The sequence below is a fragment of the Suncus etruscus genome, chromosome 1 (genome assembly GCF_024139225.1).
Source record: "Suncus etruscus isolate mSunEtr1 chromosome 1, mSunEtr1.pri.cur, whole genome shotgun sequence".
Classification (NCBI taxonomy): domain Eukaryota; kingdom Metazoa; phylum Chordata; class Mammalia; order Eulipotyphla; family Soricidae; genus Suncus; species Suncus etruscus.
Genome location: NC_064848.1, coordinates 30,808,198 through 30,826,055, shown reverse-complemented (window position 1 = coordinate 30,826,055; position 17,858 = coordinate 30,808,198). Strand labels below are relative to the sequence as shown.

Here is a 17,858-nt window from a genome sequence, read left to right as displayed (position 1 = left end):
ACCTGCTTATAGGACAGGGCTTCCTGCATTCCCCTTTCATGGTGAAGTGAAACGAGAAGGCACTCCTCATCATGACTTCAATGTAGGACATGCAGATTCCAGAATCTTTAATACAGAAACATGAGACCAACAACAGAGACTCTGTGATAAGTGTGTTGGCGCTACGGACAATGTCTTGGAGCGAACGATAACTTTCCTGAGGCCTAGAGCTGGTCTTATGCCAGGAAACTTCAGGGGTAGGATCTCTTTGTATTTAGGCCAAGGCTATTCCTTTCCATGCCTCTCATATTTTGGTGGGCCTATGCAAACAACAATTGCCACTCTAACACCGTTTTTACTGTGCTCCTTTGACTCTAATCCTTAAAACACACCCACTTAAAATTTGAGGTTAACTTAAGCTAATATGCATGTACATGGAAATGTAAAAAACACTATGCCTCTAATGTTTAAGGAGTTACGTAAGCTTGATGGCTTTAGATTGCCTTGTGTGCTGTTAAGAAATATTATAATGTGCTACAATCTGGGGACTTGAGGGAAAAAGTAATTGCACATGGATTCTGTTTTATTTATCTTAACTTTTTTTGGTGAAAATTCAAAGTTAAGATATCAGCAAGGGGACTTCTTCTGATAATTATGTTATGGGTGATTGTCCTTCCACTGTAACTTTACCTTATCCTCTTTCTTTGCATCTTTTGTTCTCATAATTCATAATAAAAAATTATAAAAAAAAAAAAAAAAAAAAAAAAAAAAAAAAAAAAAAAAAAAAAGAAATAGCTCCTGGCAGGCATGGGGGGACCATATGGGACACCGGGATTCGAACCAACCACTTTAGGTCCTGAGTCGGCTGCTTGCAAGGCAAATGCCGCTATGCTATCTCTCTGGCCCCCCAAGAGTAATTCTTAAGGGCAGAGCCAGTAGTAAGCATAGCCCTGAGTATTTTCTGTTGTGACCAGGAAATAATCCCACCATACCCCTGTCCCTTCTCCCCCCCCCAAAAAAAAGAAAGATTTTAAGTTTAGCTTTAGTTTCTTTTTTTGTTTGTTTGTTTGTTTTTTTGGTTTTTGGGCCACACCCGGCAGTGCTCCGGGGTTACTCTTGGCTGTCTGTTCAGAAATAGCTCCTGGCAGGCACGGGGACCATATGGGACACCGGTATTCAAACCAAACCACCTTTGGTCCTGGATCGGCTGCTTGCAAGGCAAACACCGCTGTGCTATCACTCCGGGCCCATAGCTTTAGTTTCTACCTCTTGCCTTCTTGGAATTATTTTTAGACTATAGGTAAGCATCCAGTTAGGATGGTAAAGATTTTTTCCCCTAAGGTCATGATTTGACAGATTCTTACCTAAAAGCTCAATTAAAATAAATATTTTTCATTCTATAGCTTGTCTAGTTTCTAATTGTTCAAATCTGCCATTTTGTTGGAAAGGTATTCAGAAATCTTTCAATAACGAGATGCCTGACTGGCAAGTTATTTGCTTCTCTTGGGCTAGGCCATTAGGACAAAAGTATGATATCATAAAACAATTCTGGTGCTATGATCCTGTCTTGGTAGAAATTTCCACTCATGCAATCAAAATGACTTCATTTAAGTTTTGTGGCATTATTTGTCTAGAGTGTTTTCCAGAATTAGAATTATCTATTTGATTCTCCTTAACTTACTAATTACTATGACTTTCATTAGTTGCAGATTTTGCTATCGTATTTTCCAAAGATTAATGCATTTCTGTTGTTTTATGGAATCATTGACAGGTGTTCTCTTACAGAAAATTGTTGAGTTGAATGTATGCTCCACCCCAGCTTGCTTTCAATTAGGACAAATGCTTGGGGATAAAAAAAATCAATGGAATTATCAGCATATGTCTTTCTGTAAGCAGTATTTATTTCATTTTGTGTCCTGATTTTTTTTTTTTTTGCAGCTGAGAATGGATAGATAATATACATGTCCTAGAAAACCAAATATTGGCAATTTGCTGCCTTATTAATAGCTTTGTATTCAACACCTGTCTTAGAAAAGGATAGAGTTGAAACTAGTATAGAATAGAGCAAGGCATGTAATATGGAAGAGGAAAGAGTTTATGTGGCTGATTGATGAATATAGACCTCATACCTTTTAGGTACCCAAAGCAGGTAACCAGAGTAACCAGAGTTTTTGCCATTAACAGTTAAGTTTTGCCAGTGCATAGATTTATTTTCCCCTTAAAGCATCTTGGAGAGATTTGCACTTTCCATACTTTCATTGTTTGCCTCCTCTTTTCTAAGAGTACAGGATAGCAGTGTGTGTGCGTGGCATATCTGCACTGAGGACAGAAAACTTGGGGCATTTCATGTTTGGGAGGGCTAGTTCTCTCCTCTTGTGAAGGTTTTACGGAATATTTTCTGGTTATCTATAGCTTTCTGAAATTCTTTGTTAGCCATAACCTTTCTCTTTCTTTACCACCTTTGAGTGGTACTTCGTTTTGTTCTGACCCATTAGCTTTTGGTTCCTGTTGCTTTCTGTAGCAAATGGTCACTTTAGTGACTTGAAATCTGCAAATTCATTCTCTTAAAGAGTTTTGTAGGACAGAAGTCTGATGTTGGTTTCACCATTTTGTCAGGACATACAGTTGCAGAGACTACAGGAGGGAGTCTACTTCTTTGGTTATTTTGGTTGTTGATAGGACTTAGCTTGGTTCCTTAGGCTTTTAATGCAGTTCTCTTGCTATCTTTTTTGGGGAGGGGGGGTTTGGGTTTTGGGCCACACCTGGTGGTGCTCAGGGGTTACTCCAGGCTCTGCGTTCAGAAATCACTCCTGGCTTGGGGGACCACAAGGGATGCCAGGGGATGGAACTGCGGTCTGTCCTAAGTCAGCATGTGCAAGTCAAAAGCCCTACCACTTGCGCCACCGCTCCCGCCCCAGTTCTTATGCTATCTTTTAACTGAGAGATAGTGTCAGGTTGTAGAGACAGTCACCCTGGTTTGTGATTCTCTTTCTCTGTCAGCATAGCTGGCAAGCAGTAAGGCTTCACTGTTTTTGAAGGACTTAATATGGTCAGATTAGGGTAGTTGGCTAGTGTACAGTCATTCTTTTACTCCCCTTTTAGGGTCTGTGTGATTACTTTTTTATTTCTTTGTTTTGGGACCACACATAGCTGTACTCAGGACTTACTTCTGGCTCTGCTCAGGGAATTAATCCTGGAGTACGTGGGGGACCATATAGACTGCTGGGATTGAACTTGGGTTGTCTGAGTACAGGACAAGTGCCCTCTCACTGTATTCATTGAATCAGCAGTCACACCAAACTTTAGTCTTGTGAATTAGTCAAGACTATTTCTTTTTTGTTGTTGTTTTGTTTTGGTGTTTCGGGCCACACCCATTTGATGCTCAGGGGTTACTCCTGGCTAAGCCTCAGAAGTCGCCCCTGGCTTGGGGGGACCATATGGGACGCCGGGGGCGGGGGGGGGGATCGAACCGTGGTCCTTCCTTGGCTAGCGCTTGCAAGGCAGACACCTTGCCTCTAGTGTCACCTCGCCGGCCCCAGTCAAGACTGTTTCTCAGTTTCTCGGTACTTGGAGTATTTTTTTTTTCTCTGCCAAATATTCTTTCCTCTCATTCTTTTTTCCTACTTGGTCCTTTGTATCTAATCTTCAAAATCAACCTTTATCTCCAACTTAAAAATATTTTGTGGGGGGTCCATACCTAACAGTGCTCAGTCCTTACTTCTGGCTCTGTTCTTTGGGATCATCCTTAGCAGACTTGAGTGAACCATTTAGTGTACTGGGTATGAATCTTAATTGGCTGCATGCAGAACAAGCATCTTGCCCACAGAACCACTATAACCAACCTTCTTTCTGTGTTTGCTTTTGGCCAGACCTGGCAATACTTAAGTGTTACTTCTGGCTCTGCACTCAGGAATCATTCTTGGCTGTGTTAGAGGACCATATGGAATGCTAGGGGTTCAACTTAGGCCAACTGAATACAGACAAACTCCTTACCTGCTGTACTATCTGTCTGACCACTATAGCCAACCTTCCTAACGCTTCTCTCTCTATCTCTGCTCTCTAGAGTTTCCAGTTATTTCTTTTCTCTGTATTAGTATTTTAGTTTTAGCTTTGATTATTCTGAGACTTCTCAGGTTTGTTGTTATCAGAAATATTTTCCTCATTTTGTATTTGTTTCAAAATACTGGTTTTAGTTTTATATTTCAGAAATAAGGATAAACAGGGCCCGGAGAGATAGCATAGTGCCGTTTGCCTTGCAAGCAGCCGATCCAGGACCAAAGGTGGTTGGTTCGAATCCAGGTGTCCCATGTGGTCCCCCGTGCCTGCCAGGAGCTATTTCTGAGCAGACAGCCAGGAGTAACCTCTGAGCACCTCCGGGTGTGGCCCAAAAACCAAAAAAAAAAAAGGATAAATAAAAGTATAATTGAAAGTGAGATTCCTATTTGTGCTCCCACTCACCCATGGCTAATGATTCCCTTCATATAAGCTGCTATTTGTATTTTTCCTGTATACATTTTGTGAATATAAGAAAAAATTTGCATTTTGTACACAGCTTTCTGTGCATTTTGATAGTAGCACAGATTTCAGTGAATTTTTATTAGTAACTAATCCTAGGCTGAGGGTCCCCTGATTATGTCCTTTTGCTTTTATCAATAGTGCTACAGTAAGTAGTCGTTTCTCTCATGTGACTAGGTATATCTTTGCTATAAATTTCTAGACAAGATTTCTGAGGGGTTTTTTTTGTTGTTGTTGTTCTGTTTCTTTTTTTGTTGTTTGTTTTTGTTTTTGGGCCACACCGGTGACGCTCAGGGGCTACTTCTAGCTATGTGCTCAGAAATTGTTCCTGGCTTTGGGGGACCATATATGGGACGCTGGGAATCAAACTCAGGTCCGTACTAGGTCAGCCTTGTGCAAGGCAAACGCTCTACTGCTGAGCTATCACTCTGGCCCCAGGATATCTGGATTAATGTAAATTTTCTATTATTTGTCTTGATAATCTTTTTAGTTGGCTCTAGAAGTCTGTCATGATGGCCTGAACAGTGAGGCTTTCTGAATGCAGATAATGTATACCAGAGTCACTGTTTTGGGTGTTTTCCCTTTCAAGATCCTGGGTTTCTGTCTAACCCAGGGGTCTCAAGCTCAAGGCCTTCACAACATTTTGTGGCCCTGCCCTAGAGGAATCTTTTTTGTTTTGTTTTGTTTTAGTTGTTTGGGTCACACCCCCCAATGTTCAAGGCTTACTACTGACTTTGCATTCAAGGATTACCCCGACTTTGCCTCCTGCGGCCCCCAGGTAAATTGAGTTTGAGACCCCTGGTCTAACCAGATAGAATTTTTACAGTCAGTATAATTTGAACACAAACCCAATACAAAATTATTTTAGAATTCTTTAATTATATTTAGATTATTCTTTTTAGGAACTATGCAAAATACTTTCAATATATTGAATATAGTGTTCAATATGATATTATGAAAAGGCTTGCGCCTAAGTAAAAACTAAGTAAGATAAACACCTTCTTTTGATTTGATAAAAATAAAATTTGTAGTATTTGACATTTCTCTAGATCTAGCAAAATTTGTTTTGATTTTTTGTTACTGCTACTTGAGAATTTGTAGGGGTCGGAATAAACTTCCCTCTAGTCCTCTAGAGCAGATTCTTAAGATGATCATGACACATAATTCATGCCACGGCACTGAACAGATGATAAAACAGAAGAATGGCTGGAAGTTGTCCTGTCATGATGTATTTGTGATGCATGTCAGAAGAACAGTTTGAGGGCATGATAGATGCATAACAGCAGAATTGTTGAGGGTCTGCCGTGCAGAGGGAAAAAATTCCTTGTGAGGTTTCTCCAGGCTAAAACTGTAATTTTTATACTAACTTCCTGAGAGAAAGGAGGGAGGTTCAAAAGCATATGTATCTGAGGTAGTCCCAAAATTTTTATTTCTAGAACAACTTTCGGGGGTATCATTATTTTTCTTCGCCATCCGCTACCATTGAAATTACAATGCCTTTATCCTATAAGCAGTCATATTGTTAGAGCCATCTATAAAATTTCTGTACTCAGAAACTTTCTAAAAAGTTAAGAGAAGTAGAGGCCAAAGCAACAGCAGAGAGGGTAGGGCACTTGCCTTGCACACAACTGACCTGGATTTGATCCTTGGCATCCCATATGGGCCCTCAAGCCTGCCAGGAGCGATTTCGGAGCACAGAGAGAGCCAGAAGTAAAACTCCTGAGCTTTGGCCCTCCAAAAAATAAAATTAGAGAAGTAATTAATAGACTTCAGATCCACACGTCAGATAACAGAACTTTAAGAATTAATAACCTAAGTAAGTTTCTAGGTACTTGATCTCATTCTTTAATGTACGAAATAAGAAAATATAACCTACTGAGGTGAATCATTTTTACTAAATGGTCCTGTACTATTTTTTAAATACACAAATTCTTTTTTTTTCTCTACTTCCCCCCCTTTTTAAAATAAAAAAATTCTTGAACTGAATCACTGAGAGATATTTATGAAGTTGTTCATGATGGGGTTTCACCTTATAGCATACCACTACCTTCACTAGTCTACATTTCCCGCCACCAGTGTCCCCAGTTTTCCTCCAGCCCTTCCTACTTCCTACCACTCTGTGACAGGCATTTTTCTTCTCGCTCCCTCTTTCCCTTCCTCTCTGTCTTTCCTCCTTTTATTTTTTTTTAGACCCTCTGGTTTGTAATATTGTTACTGAAGGGGCATTATTCATATCCATAATCCTTTCAACACCCAATTTTTGTCTAGGGTGGTCATTTCCAACTATGATTGTCACAGTAGACCCTTCTCTGCCTTAACTACTTAACTTCTTAACTTAACTACTTAACTACTTAACTTCCCTATATTTGTGGCAAGTTTCCTATCAGAGACTGATCCTCTTAGTCAGCCTTTATTGTCTCTGGATATTAATACCATACTAGTTTTTTTTTTTTTTTTTTTTTTTTTTGGGTCACACCCGGCAGTGCTCAGGGATTATTCCTGGCTCCAGGCTCAGAAATTGCTCCTGGCAGGCACGGGGGACCATATGTGGCGCCGGGATTTGAACCAATGACCTCCTGCATGAAAGGCAAACGCCTTACCTCCATGCTATCTCTCCGGCCCCACCATACTAGTTTTTTAATTATATCTCACAAATGAGTACAATCATTCTGTCCCTCTTCCTCTGACTCAGCATATCTGAGTGAACATTATCTAGTTCAGCATAATACTGTCTATATCCATTCATGCATATACAAATTTTATTACTTTATTTTTCCCTAACAGTTGTATAGTATTCCATTGTGTAGATGTACCGTGGTTTCTTTATCCACTCATCAGTTCTTGAGCACTTGGGTTGTTTCCAGATTCTGGCTATTGTGAATAGTGCTGCAATGAACATGCGGGTGCAGAGGGCTTTTCTGCATTGTTTTTGGATCCTCTAGGCCATCTAGGGCATATTCCTAGAAGTAGTGTTGCTGGATCATGGGAAACTCAATTTCTAGGTTTTTGAGGAATAGTTTTCCCCCAAAAGTTGGACCAGTCAACATTCCCACCATAATAGTCCATGAGACCCCCTTTCTTCTTAGACCAGTGATGTCACAGATGCAAGGACTCAGACACTATTTTTATAAAGATGTTTATTGCTAATAGTATTTTGGTACTACTCACCTTTATTTTATTTATTTTGTTATTGGGTTACACCTGACTGTGCACAGGGTAACTCCTGACTTATCAGTGATGGACTTGGAGGTACTGGGAACCAGGAATTGGACATGGGTCAGCTGTGCGACACACAAGCATCTTACCTGCTGTACTATTGCTCTGGTCCCTACTCACCTCTATTAAGGAAGAAAAGTTCTTTTGTGTGTGTGTTTTTAGAAAGTTAATTTATTTTCTTGTGATTTCTATGAATATGCATATCTTCCCATTGATAGTTAAGCATTAAGAAAATTCATTGTATCATATATACTCTCTTATTTTCAGTCTTAAAGTTAGGACTTAAAACACCAACTCCTCTTAAAAGTTCTTTCCTTGGTAAATACTCTTCTTAGATAATTTCTCCTTGCTCCCACTGGTTATGGTTTAGGAAAATTTCAACTATTCCTTTAAGTTATGAGGAGCCTAAAAGTGAGTGCCTGTTTCCAAGACAATATTCTGTTAAGAGAAGAAACTAATTTAAAGGGACCAGAAGCAGAAGTTAATTTATTTCCTGAAAACTTCACATTGGTTCAAGCGTACCCATTTATTATGGGCCTTATCTAATTATCATAATTTTATTTATGTGCATGACATTAAATTTGCATACAGTGAAATAATAAAGATATGACAGGCTTTTTAAGTAGTAGGGAGGAGAAAGCAGATTAAGTAGAAAATGCAAACCATTTGCAAATCATCTCCATATTTCAGACAAGTTTAGGGGTAGAATGTTAACAGGAGACACCTTTGTCAATAAAGAGTGGTGACATGAAAGAAAATTACTATTATTTAGCAATCTTAAAGAGATTCTGTTTTTAGTCTCCAAATTGTCACTGTGAGATGAGTGTTTCTCCATTCCACAGTTCCATGCCAAGTTGCTTTTATACTTTTGGACTTCTTTAGGTAAAGTTTTGCAATTACCTGTAGAATTAAAATGAGCCCTGTATTAACTTACATAGGGCTAAAAGCATTGCATCCCTCAATGGGACACCTTTAAAAATTTTTTTTGTGTGTGTGTGGTTTTTTGGGCCACACCCAGCAGCGCTCAGGGGTTACTCCTGTCTCTGCTTAGAAATAGCTCCTGGCAGGCACAGGGGACCATATGGGATGCTGGGATTTGAATGAACGCCAGTCCTGGGTAGGCCGCTTGCAAGGCAAACGCTCTACCACTATGCTACAAAAAGTTTTGTATTACAAATGGGGCAATTGCTTTGACATAAAATACTTGTTTTTAATATTCGAGGTCATTTTGTTAATTTAGGAAAAGAAAAAAATATGTTGCAAGTGGATTAGTTCCCCCCCACCTCTTCCCTCCAAGTGGATTAGTATTTACAAAAAAACCCTAAATAATTACTTTCAAATTTACTGTATTTGAGAGATAGCCTAAAATATACAAGTGCATCTTACAATATGCAGGTTATTTAATGTCTATAAATAGACTAAGAATACATAACAGAAGAGTTGTAAGGGAACCGATTTCCTTGTTAAAGACACACTTCATAAAGCTAGCTGAACACAGCATTGTCCTAAGTGACTTATGTCATATATAGCTATGTAATCAAAGATACATTATTGACTTTCATGACTTGGTAGTTCCTCAGAACAGTTTGTATATAAATTTGGTGAGGGGTGGTTAGGATAGACTTGTATTCAAGGCTTACTTCTGACTTTTGTTCAAGGTTTACTCCTAGGGGAGCTTGGAGGACCAGAAAAATGTCAGAGATCAAACTTCGGTTGTTTGAAGCACCTTAACTGCTGTGCTATTGCCCTGCCCCTTTTTATAGCTTATTTATAAACTTAGAGTTAGTGAACATAAAAGAAAAAATTAAAGGGGTTTTGTTTGGGGGTGTTTGGTTGTGGAACTGTATCTTACAGTGCTCCTGCTTACTTCTGACTCTGTGTTTAGATCTCACTCCTGGCAGTGATTAGGGGACCATATGTGGTGCAGGAATGGAATTCATGTTGTCTATGGTGCAAGGAACATGCCCTACCCACTGTACTTTCTCTGTCACCCAAATTTAAGTTTTATATTCTCTTGAAAAAGCCTTGTAGAAACAGCCTAAAGAGATGGTAGAGCAGGTAGGAGGCTTGGTTTAGCTTGTATACAGCTGAACTGGGTTGATCTGTGTTACCACATGTGTTCTCCTAAGCACAATAGATGTGATCCCAAACAATAGAGGGAAAAAAACCTCTATGAGAAAACCAACAAACATAACCAGATTAGGATTTTTTTTCTTTTATTAACAATTTTTTTTCTTGTTCTAATAGGGTGATGTACCTTCTGTTGAATACCTTTTACAAAATGGAAGTGATCCAAATGTTAAAGACCATGCTGGATGGACACCATTGGTAATTTTCTGTTTTTATTTATTTGTTTCATATGATATACAGTTTAGAGTTATGTAATGATTTGTATATCTCCTATCAGGGGTCCTCAGACTTTTTAAACAGGGGGCCAGTTCACTGTCCTTCAGACTGTTGGAGGGCCAGATTATAGTAAAAACAAAAATTATGAACAAATTTCTATGCACACTGCATATATCTTATTTAGAAGTGAAGAAACAAAATGGGAATAAATACAATATGTGGCCCACGGGCCATAGTTTGAAGACCCCTGTGACATCTACAAACTCTTGGATGAGTTTAATATTTTCACTAAGAGAACTATTATCTTTGTTTATCTTTTCTGTTGTGACAGGCAAATAAGTACCTTTGGATTGATTTACCTTTAAACATAAAAATCCTGAATAAGGCATAGTTTAGCTGGATTTAGCTAGTGTATTGGGTAAATACTTACTACAACTGACACCAGGCTCCATCCTGTGTTATTGGCTTATTTTGAAACCGGATTTCTTCTTTTTTGACTGCTCAGGCTTGTTTTTATCTGGTTTATTCCTCATTTAATATTTAATTTTAAAATAATGAGTATATTTTATTTTGAGAGTAAGGATAAATCAAAAGGGAGAATGTATTTAAGTATAAGAAAGCATCACAGGTAATGATTCTTACTAAGGATTTATCTTAGCCTCACTTACACCGTATCCAGTTGTACATATGCTTGCTTACATTAGATGCTTTTAAAAGTCTTTGCTTATTATTACTAAAAGTACAGTATGGCAAGTAGCACAGATAATTGGAAACAAATGCTGTATTAACTAATTATATGAGAACAATAAGTATGAATTATTTATTTCAATTTTTTTTCATTTGGGGTTACACCTGACAACGTTCAGGATTCTGTGCTCAAGAATCACTCCTGCTGGGCTTTAGGGGACCATATGGGGCCCCAGAAATTCAGCCTAGGTCAGCCAGCTATGTGCAAAACTAATGACCTGCCTGGTCTACTATTTTTCCTGACTCAACCATGGGATTTGGACTCAGCAATAGAAGTGCCAGTGAAGGGGTAGGGGAGGTTTGGAAGGGATTATCCTTACCTTATGAACTGAGGATTCATCACTGAAATTGGAAGATTTTCATTATTAAGCCAAGGTAAAAAAGATTTCTTGATGTATTTGCCTGCCAGTTTCTTAACTGGCAGAGTCTGAAATCATATTGTTTGAATTTCACAACCTTGCTTACATTTTCAAAGAAATGTTAATTGTTAATTTTTTTTCAATTATAAGACCAATTGTAGCCTTTTCTGTCTTTAAAATAGATCTGCAGATGCTGAATGGGATATTATCTGTCATGAAGAGATGTAGCCCCGTATGCTAGAGATTTATTAGAATAAGTTTAGTGGCATTTCTGCTTATTTAACTTAAGACAAGATTTGCATTGAGTCATCTTTGATCATTTCATTGTTCCCAGTTACATGATTCATTCAGTAGCTCTTTTCAAGAGAGAAACATTTCTCTTATTGACACCACCCTCAAACCAGTAACATATTGCTGTAGACAGGGAGACTTGTTTTTATAAATCCTCATTCTACTTTGTTCTTTATGGTGGTGGTTATGGTACATAAACTTCATGTACTGCAAAGTCAGTGAATTTTATTGAACCTTGGAGAAATCTGGATTTTATTCATGATCTGGTTGCTTAACATTTTGTCATGTTTATTTGTTTTGGTTTTGGTTTTGTTTTGTTTTTGGCCACATCCAGCAGTACTTGGGTTACTCCTGGTTTTGCACTAGAAATCACTTCTGGCAGGCTTGAGGGACCATATGGGATACCAAGATTGAACCCTGGTCAGCCGCATGCAATGCAAATGCCCTACCCACTGTTCCTCTGTTTTCTCGTTTTTCACTTACTACTGATAAGAATAGTTTAGGAGCTTTAGTTCGCTTAAAGGTACATATTTTTTGGGTGGAAATTTTAAAAAAAATTATTATTTATTCCCAGACTCAAATGAACAGCATCATTTTCTTTGAATTAGGTTTCCATCCCCATGTCTATTATCTCAGAGGTTGTTAATAATGGCCTTTTGCTCTATTCATAATTTGAGGTCAATATGGAAAATTTTAGTAAGAACCAATAACTGGAGTTCACAATTATTCTCTAAGGTACAATTTCATGATGGCATTATTCATTACTCCTCCATATCATTCTTTTCATTTAATTAGCATGAAGCCTGCAACCATGGGCACTTGAAGGTAGTTGAATTGCTGCTCCAGCACAAGGCATTAGTGAACACTACTGGATATCAGAACGACTCACCTCTTCATGATGCTGTCAAGAACAGGCATATAGACATAGTCAAATTGTTACTTTCCTATGGCGCCTCTACGAATGCTGTGTAAGTAGTCTAGGGTAAAAGCTGTTTTGTTGATTTAACGTTCCTGAGCCAAAGGTCTCAGTTCCAAGTTTATAGCCATTTCTTTTCTCCACAAGTCAAAGTAAACTCTGACCCATTATACTCTGGCTTTAAAATTCAGTATTCATCCTCTCTTGCCTTACAATATTTAAATATTCAAGGGAGATGTGTTCATTTAATTTCAGGAATAATTGCTGAGTTAATTTTGGAAACTGGTTTTCTGGACACTTTCACTTAATTTTTCCTGTTCTGTAGATTGATTAATGCTTAGTAAGAAGAGAAGAATTTGAATCATAGAAACAACTATTTTGTATGCTTCTCAGTACTTGAATGTTGTTTGAAATATTCTACTTTCTGCTCTTTCTTTGTAATATAGCATCCATTAAAATATGTAAGAATTAGATATTGGGCAAGTGTAGCAAATTATTTCTCGGCTATCACATCCTTCAAATGCAGTTTTGGGTAAATTGTTTTGCAATATTAGGGCACAGAGGCATTGTAGGGAATGCTGACAGCTCCATTTAAACAGTTATGATGTCATGAGTGTCACAAGTTAAGGCCATATGTATATTTTATATTTTTAATCTATCTTGGTTCATGTCTCCTTATATATTATTTCACTTTTCTTTTCAATTAATGAGGGGTAAGTGAAATGGAAATGTAAAAATTGTGTCTCTCGGTTTCTGTTGGCAGGAATACAAAAAAAAAATTAGGCTTTGGTTATAGAGGCAAGTAAGAATTACAAAATGTAAAGCTTCTGGGATTGAAGCATAGTGATTGCTGAGTTAGAGCCAAGAGTAAGCCCCGAGCACTACCAGGTACGATCCCAAAATGAATAAAAACACTAAAATTCAAAGCTTCTAGGTTGTGATTTTTAAATAGGTAATCATTTTACATAATTGGAAAGCAACGATTAATTTAAGAATATACTGTGCCTTTTTGCTGGTAGTTTCAGTGAAAGTGTAAAAATTACCTTTATTTTCTTTCACTTGTGCTATGAGTGTAGGGCAAGTTCAAGCGATAGTTGTTCTTCTTCTCGAAAATTCTTTCCTTCACAACACATGAACATGGGTTGAGTATCTGTGTGTGGACCGCACAGATATGACCCTCCTGTGGGTTTAACAAGCCATTTGATAAAGCAAATGGTTGCTTGGGTCAGGTGAAACTGAATAGTTTCCATTCTTGGGTCCTTAAATCAGCCATGACTACTTTAATGAATGGAGCATGGTCAGGCTGCTAGGGAATCCAGCTTTTATTTGTGACTCCATTATTGACTTTATAGCCGTAGGCAGGTTAATTTCTATGCCTTGGTGTCCTCACCTATAAAACATGGGTGATGCCTGCTGCTTTTCTATTTCTTGACTTAGAGCATAGTAAGGATTAATGAGGCAAAACGCAAGGCCTGTCTTGTGTTTGTAGTCCATGATTCTTCACTGTACTATGGAATATTAATATGCAAGTTGTGTGCAGGTGACAGTGAACAAGTCTTCCTCTACACGTGCCTTTTCAGACGATGCGTTGTCTTAAATACGCTTCTAGTAAAGTGACAGATTTAGCTATATTCATAGTCTAGCACCATTAAGTAAACTTTCTTTAGTGACAGGAATGCTCTGTATCAGTGCTGGATACTCAGATTCTGAAGCCCTCTATTACTTTTGTAAATTTGAACTATGGCTATTTCCGTTAAGGAAAAATTTGGGGGTAGACATTTTGAAATGAAGATTTTTTTTTTTTTAAACTTGACCACCGAGCCAAATTAGCTCCTGAGCACCCATGCGATTTTACTGTGTATACTTTAGTACTTTTAAGAAAAATGCATTTGAATATAATAATAATTTTAGCTCTGAACTTACTATTGTTTTATGTAAGGAATTTACTTCAAGTGAGCTAAAATGTATTTTAATGTGAAATAAAATTTGAATTGAAAATTCTATTTTTGCCTGAGATAATGAGAAAAGAGATCATATCTTTTATACTTTTTCTTGAAAATAATTACATTGATAACTGTTCAAAATCTCATAGGCTGTGTTTCTTCCCCACTGCCTTTTTTGCATACTAGTATTAAAGCCAGCATTAAAGTTTTTCCAGTCATATAAGAACCATTTTTAGTATATCTATTTAAAGAAAAATAATACATTTAGAAATGGTTTTGATTTTGTATTTGGAGCCACACTTGTTGGTGCTTAGGCCTGACTCCTGTCTCTGCTGAGAGATTACTCCTCATGGCACATAGGGGACTTCATAGGATACCAGGGATCAAACTCTAATAGCCTGCAGGTAAGTACCTTTCCTGAATTACTCTTTTTTTTTTTTTTTTTTTTTGGTTTTTGGGCCACACCCGGCAGTGCTCAGGGGTTACTCCTGGCTGTCTGCTCAGAAATAGCTCCTGGCAGGCACGGGGGAACATATAGGACACCGGGATTCGAACCAACCACCTTTGGTCCTGGATTGGCTGCTTGCAAGGCAAACGCCACTGTGCTATCTCTCCGGGCCCGGAATTACTCTTAAGCCCCCAAATAGGTAGAGTTTGATTTTCTCGGAAAGGAAGTTAAATTCCTAGTTAGAAAATACTGCATGGACCAAATTTAATATAAATATTAAATATATAATATTTAAACCTAAATATTATATAGACATACTATCCTGCTTTATTTAAGTTTTTTTTTTGGCGGGGGGGGGGAGGGGTCCACACCTAGCAACACTCGGGTTACTCCTGGCTCAATGCTCAGAAAACGCTCTTGGATCATATGGGATGCTGGAATTTGAACCACTGTCCTTCTGCATGCAAGGTAAACGCCTTACCTCCATGCTACCTTTCCGGCCCCTTAGTTAATTCTTACAGAAGTCAATTTTTTTACAACAGATAATTTATGTGTTTTAAAAACACATAAATTTATGTGTTATAAAATATGTGTTATGTTAAAAACACAAAAATTTATGTGTTATAAAAACTTACTGTTCTTTGGAATACCTCTACATTTTTGTGCCTCACAGCTAGCCAAGTGACTGACTTAAAGGATTAAAATCAGTGCTTATAATCGAGTTGTTCATAAAGGATTTCACTTGTGGACTGTCTTTGTAGTTTGTCTTGCACTCCTAAAATTTCTCCTTTTTGAATTTGTGTTTGGGATTGAATGATCTGTATTTGCTGGTGGAAGTAGAATTATACTGTATTCTCATCTTTGGGGTCAGAATGTGAGACATTAAACAGCATGGTTTTATTATTTACCTTTCTTCCTTTTCATTTGTTGGCATGATCAAATGGAGTCTTAGTGAAGAAGAGGATTCTCAGAGTCATGTACTAAGACTGTTTATATTGTACAGTGTAAGAAATTAAAATACCTTGCTTTAATTTTGTTAAGAAAAAGACTTCTATATTCTCTTCAGTAAACATTCAGATTATGTTTGAAAAGCCTGCATGAAATACATTTTAAAATTGGGGAAAATGAAGATAAAAGTCAACACTGCAGATGTAACTTTTGATTCACTTATCTTCATTTTCTGTCTTCTAAAAAATATTGCTTGGCAATTACTGAACTTTATGTTGCCATGCACTATTGCCCCTGGCAGGCTTGGGACACCATATGGGATGTCAGGATTCGAACTGTCTTCTATCCTGGGTCGGCCACGTGCAAGGCAAACTCCTTATCGCTATCTCTTCAGCCCCTATTTTAATATTTTTGATGTATTAATTTATTTGGTCCTCACAAGGACTTTATAAAGGAGGTTATATTGTTATTTTCATTTTCTAGATTAGAAAATAACTGGTGCAGAAACACCATTTTTGTTGTTGTTGTCATTGTTGTTACTTGTAGGAGAAAATCTAGCTCCAGCTATAAATGCTGTTTTTTGGGGGGTGGGGTTTGGGCCACACACGGTGATGTTCAGGGGTTACTCCTGGCTATGCACTCAGAAATTGCTCCTGACTCGGGGGACCATATGGGAAGCTGGGGGATTGAACAGCGGTCCATCCTAGGCTAGCACGGACAAAGCAGACGCCCTACTGTGTAAGCCACTGCTCTGGCCTCTATTAATACTCTTTACAAATTGCTCATTAATTTTCTTGAGGCGTTCATACCAACTTTTCTCTCTGTTGATTTTGTTTCTTATTTTCCTCATTCATATTGACCAACTTTGTCAAACTTGAAGGGAATATATTTGTTTCATTTATCTTTGGTCTGTGATGATAGAACCTATTTGTAACTTTGTTGGCTGTTCATTCATTAAAATAATTCTTTTTATTTTTTCGGGGGGGGGGGGTTTGGGCCACACCCAGCATTGCTCAGTGGTTAATCTTGGCTGTCTGCTCAGAAATAGCTCCTGGCAGGCACGGGGGACCATATGGGACACCGGGATTCGAACCAACCACCTTTGGTCCTGGATTGGCTGCTTGCAAGGCAAACGCCACTGTGCTATCTCTCCGGGCCCCATTAAAAGAATTCTTAAGAACACTTTTGAGTGCATGAGTGAATTTGCCATGGTCATCTGCATATCTAAATCTTATGCACATATGTTTATTTTGTTGTTTATATTTTGAATTTTAATGATTTTTCCTAGTTGAGATAATGTGTGTATTAATGCATAGGTGTATTTTTATATAGAATCTCCTGATTTCAGAGCAATGATTTTCCAGTATTTTAACATCCTCTCAATAGTAAAAAGCAATCATTTATAACATTTAGATTTTATGTTAAGTTTTAAAAGTAATTTTAAAATATTTAACAAGAGGGGCCGGAGTAATAGCACAGCAGGTAGGCTGTTTTATTTGCATGCAGCCAACCCTGGTTCGGTCTCTGGCATCCTATATGGTTCCCCAATCCTGCCAGGAGTAATTTTTGAGGGCAGAGTCAGGAGTAACTCTTAGCACCTCCAGGTGTGGCCCAAAGGCCCTCCCCCCTCAAAAAAAAACATCCTTTAACAAGAGTTTTACATGGAACATATTTTCAAAATTATGTAAAATCACAGCTAGTAAAATTCAAGCAGGAATACACTAGGGAAGAAAAAAAATGAGAACATTTTTTTCTTATGTGAAGGAATAAAATAATAAAATAAAATATATATTTTCTTTATAAGGCTTATGTGAAACGTCTCTAGTATGTATCTAAAAAAAAACCAACACCTCAAAACCTGTTAAAATGTATTTAATCAGAACAGACTTCCTTTGATAGAAAGAAGAGCATTAAGAGAACTGTGCTGTCAAGAGTACTACAGATGAAAGATATTACTGCACTGTCATGCGCCACTTGTAAATTCAGCAGTGAAGATGTTGTTTTCCTATATTCCTGAAACAACCCTAATTATATTAGTGTTGCATTGACACATCAAATTTAACTAGGAGACACTGTAGCTTTCCTGTGGCTGATTATATGATGAGTTTTCTCTTACACACAAACACGAAAGTGATCAGATTTTCTTAAGC

The 17,858-nt window shown here is 37.8% G+C and overlaps 1 protein-coding gene across 1 annotated transcript in view; it reads left to right on the top strand.

Moving 5' to 3' along the window:
- BARD1 (BRCA1 associated RING domain 1) overlaps window positions 1-17,858 on the top strand; it is a 103,878-nt gene that overhangs the window by 46,557 nt on the left and 39,463 nt on the right. The window contains exons 7-8 of the mRNA XM_049768328.1: window positions 9,958-10,038; window positions 12,249-12,421. Of these exons, the coding sequence (XP_049624285.1) occupies window positions 9,958-10,038; window positions 12,249-12,421 (254 nt within the window). The remainder of the gene's footprint in view (window positions 1-9,957; window positions 10,039-12,248; window positions 12,422-17,858) is intronic.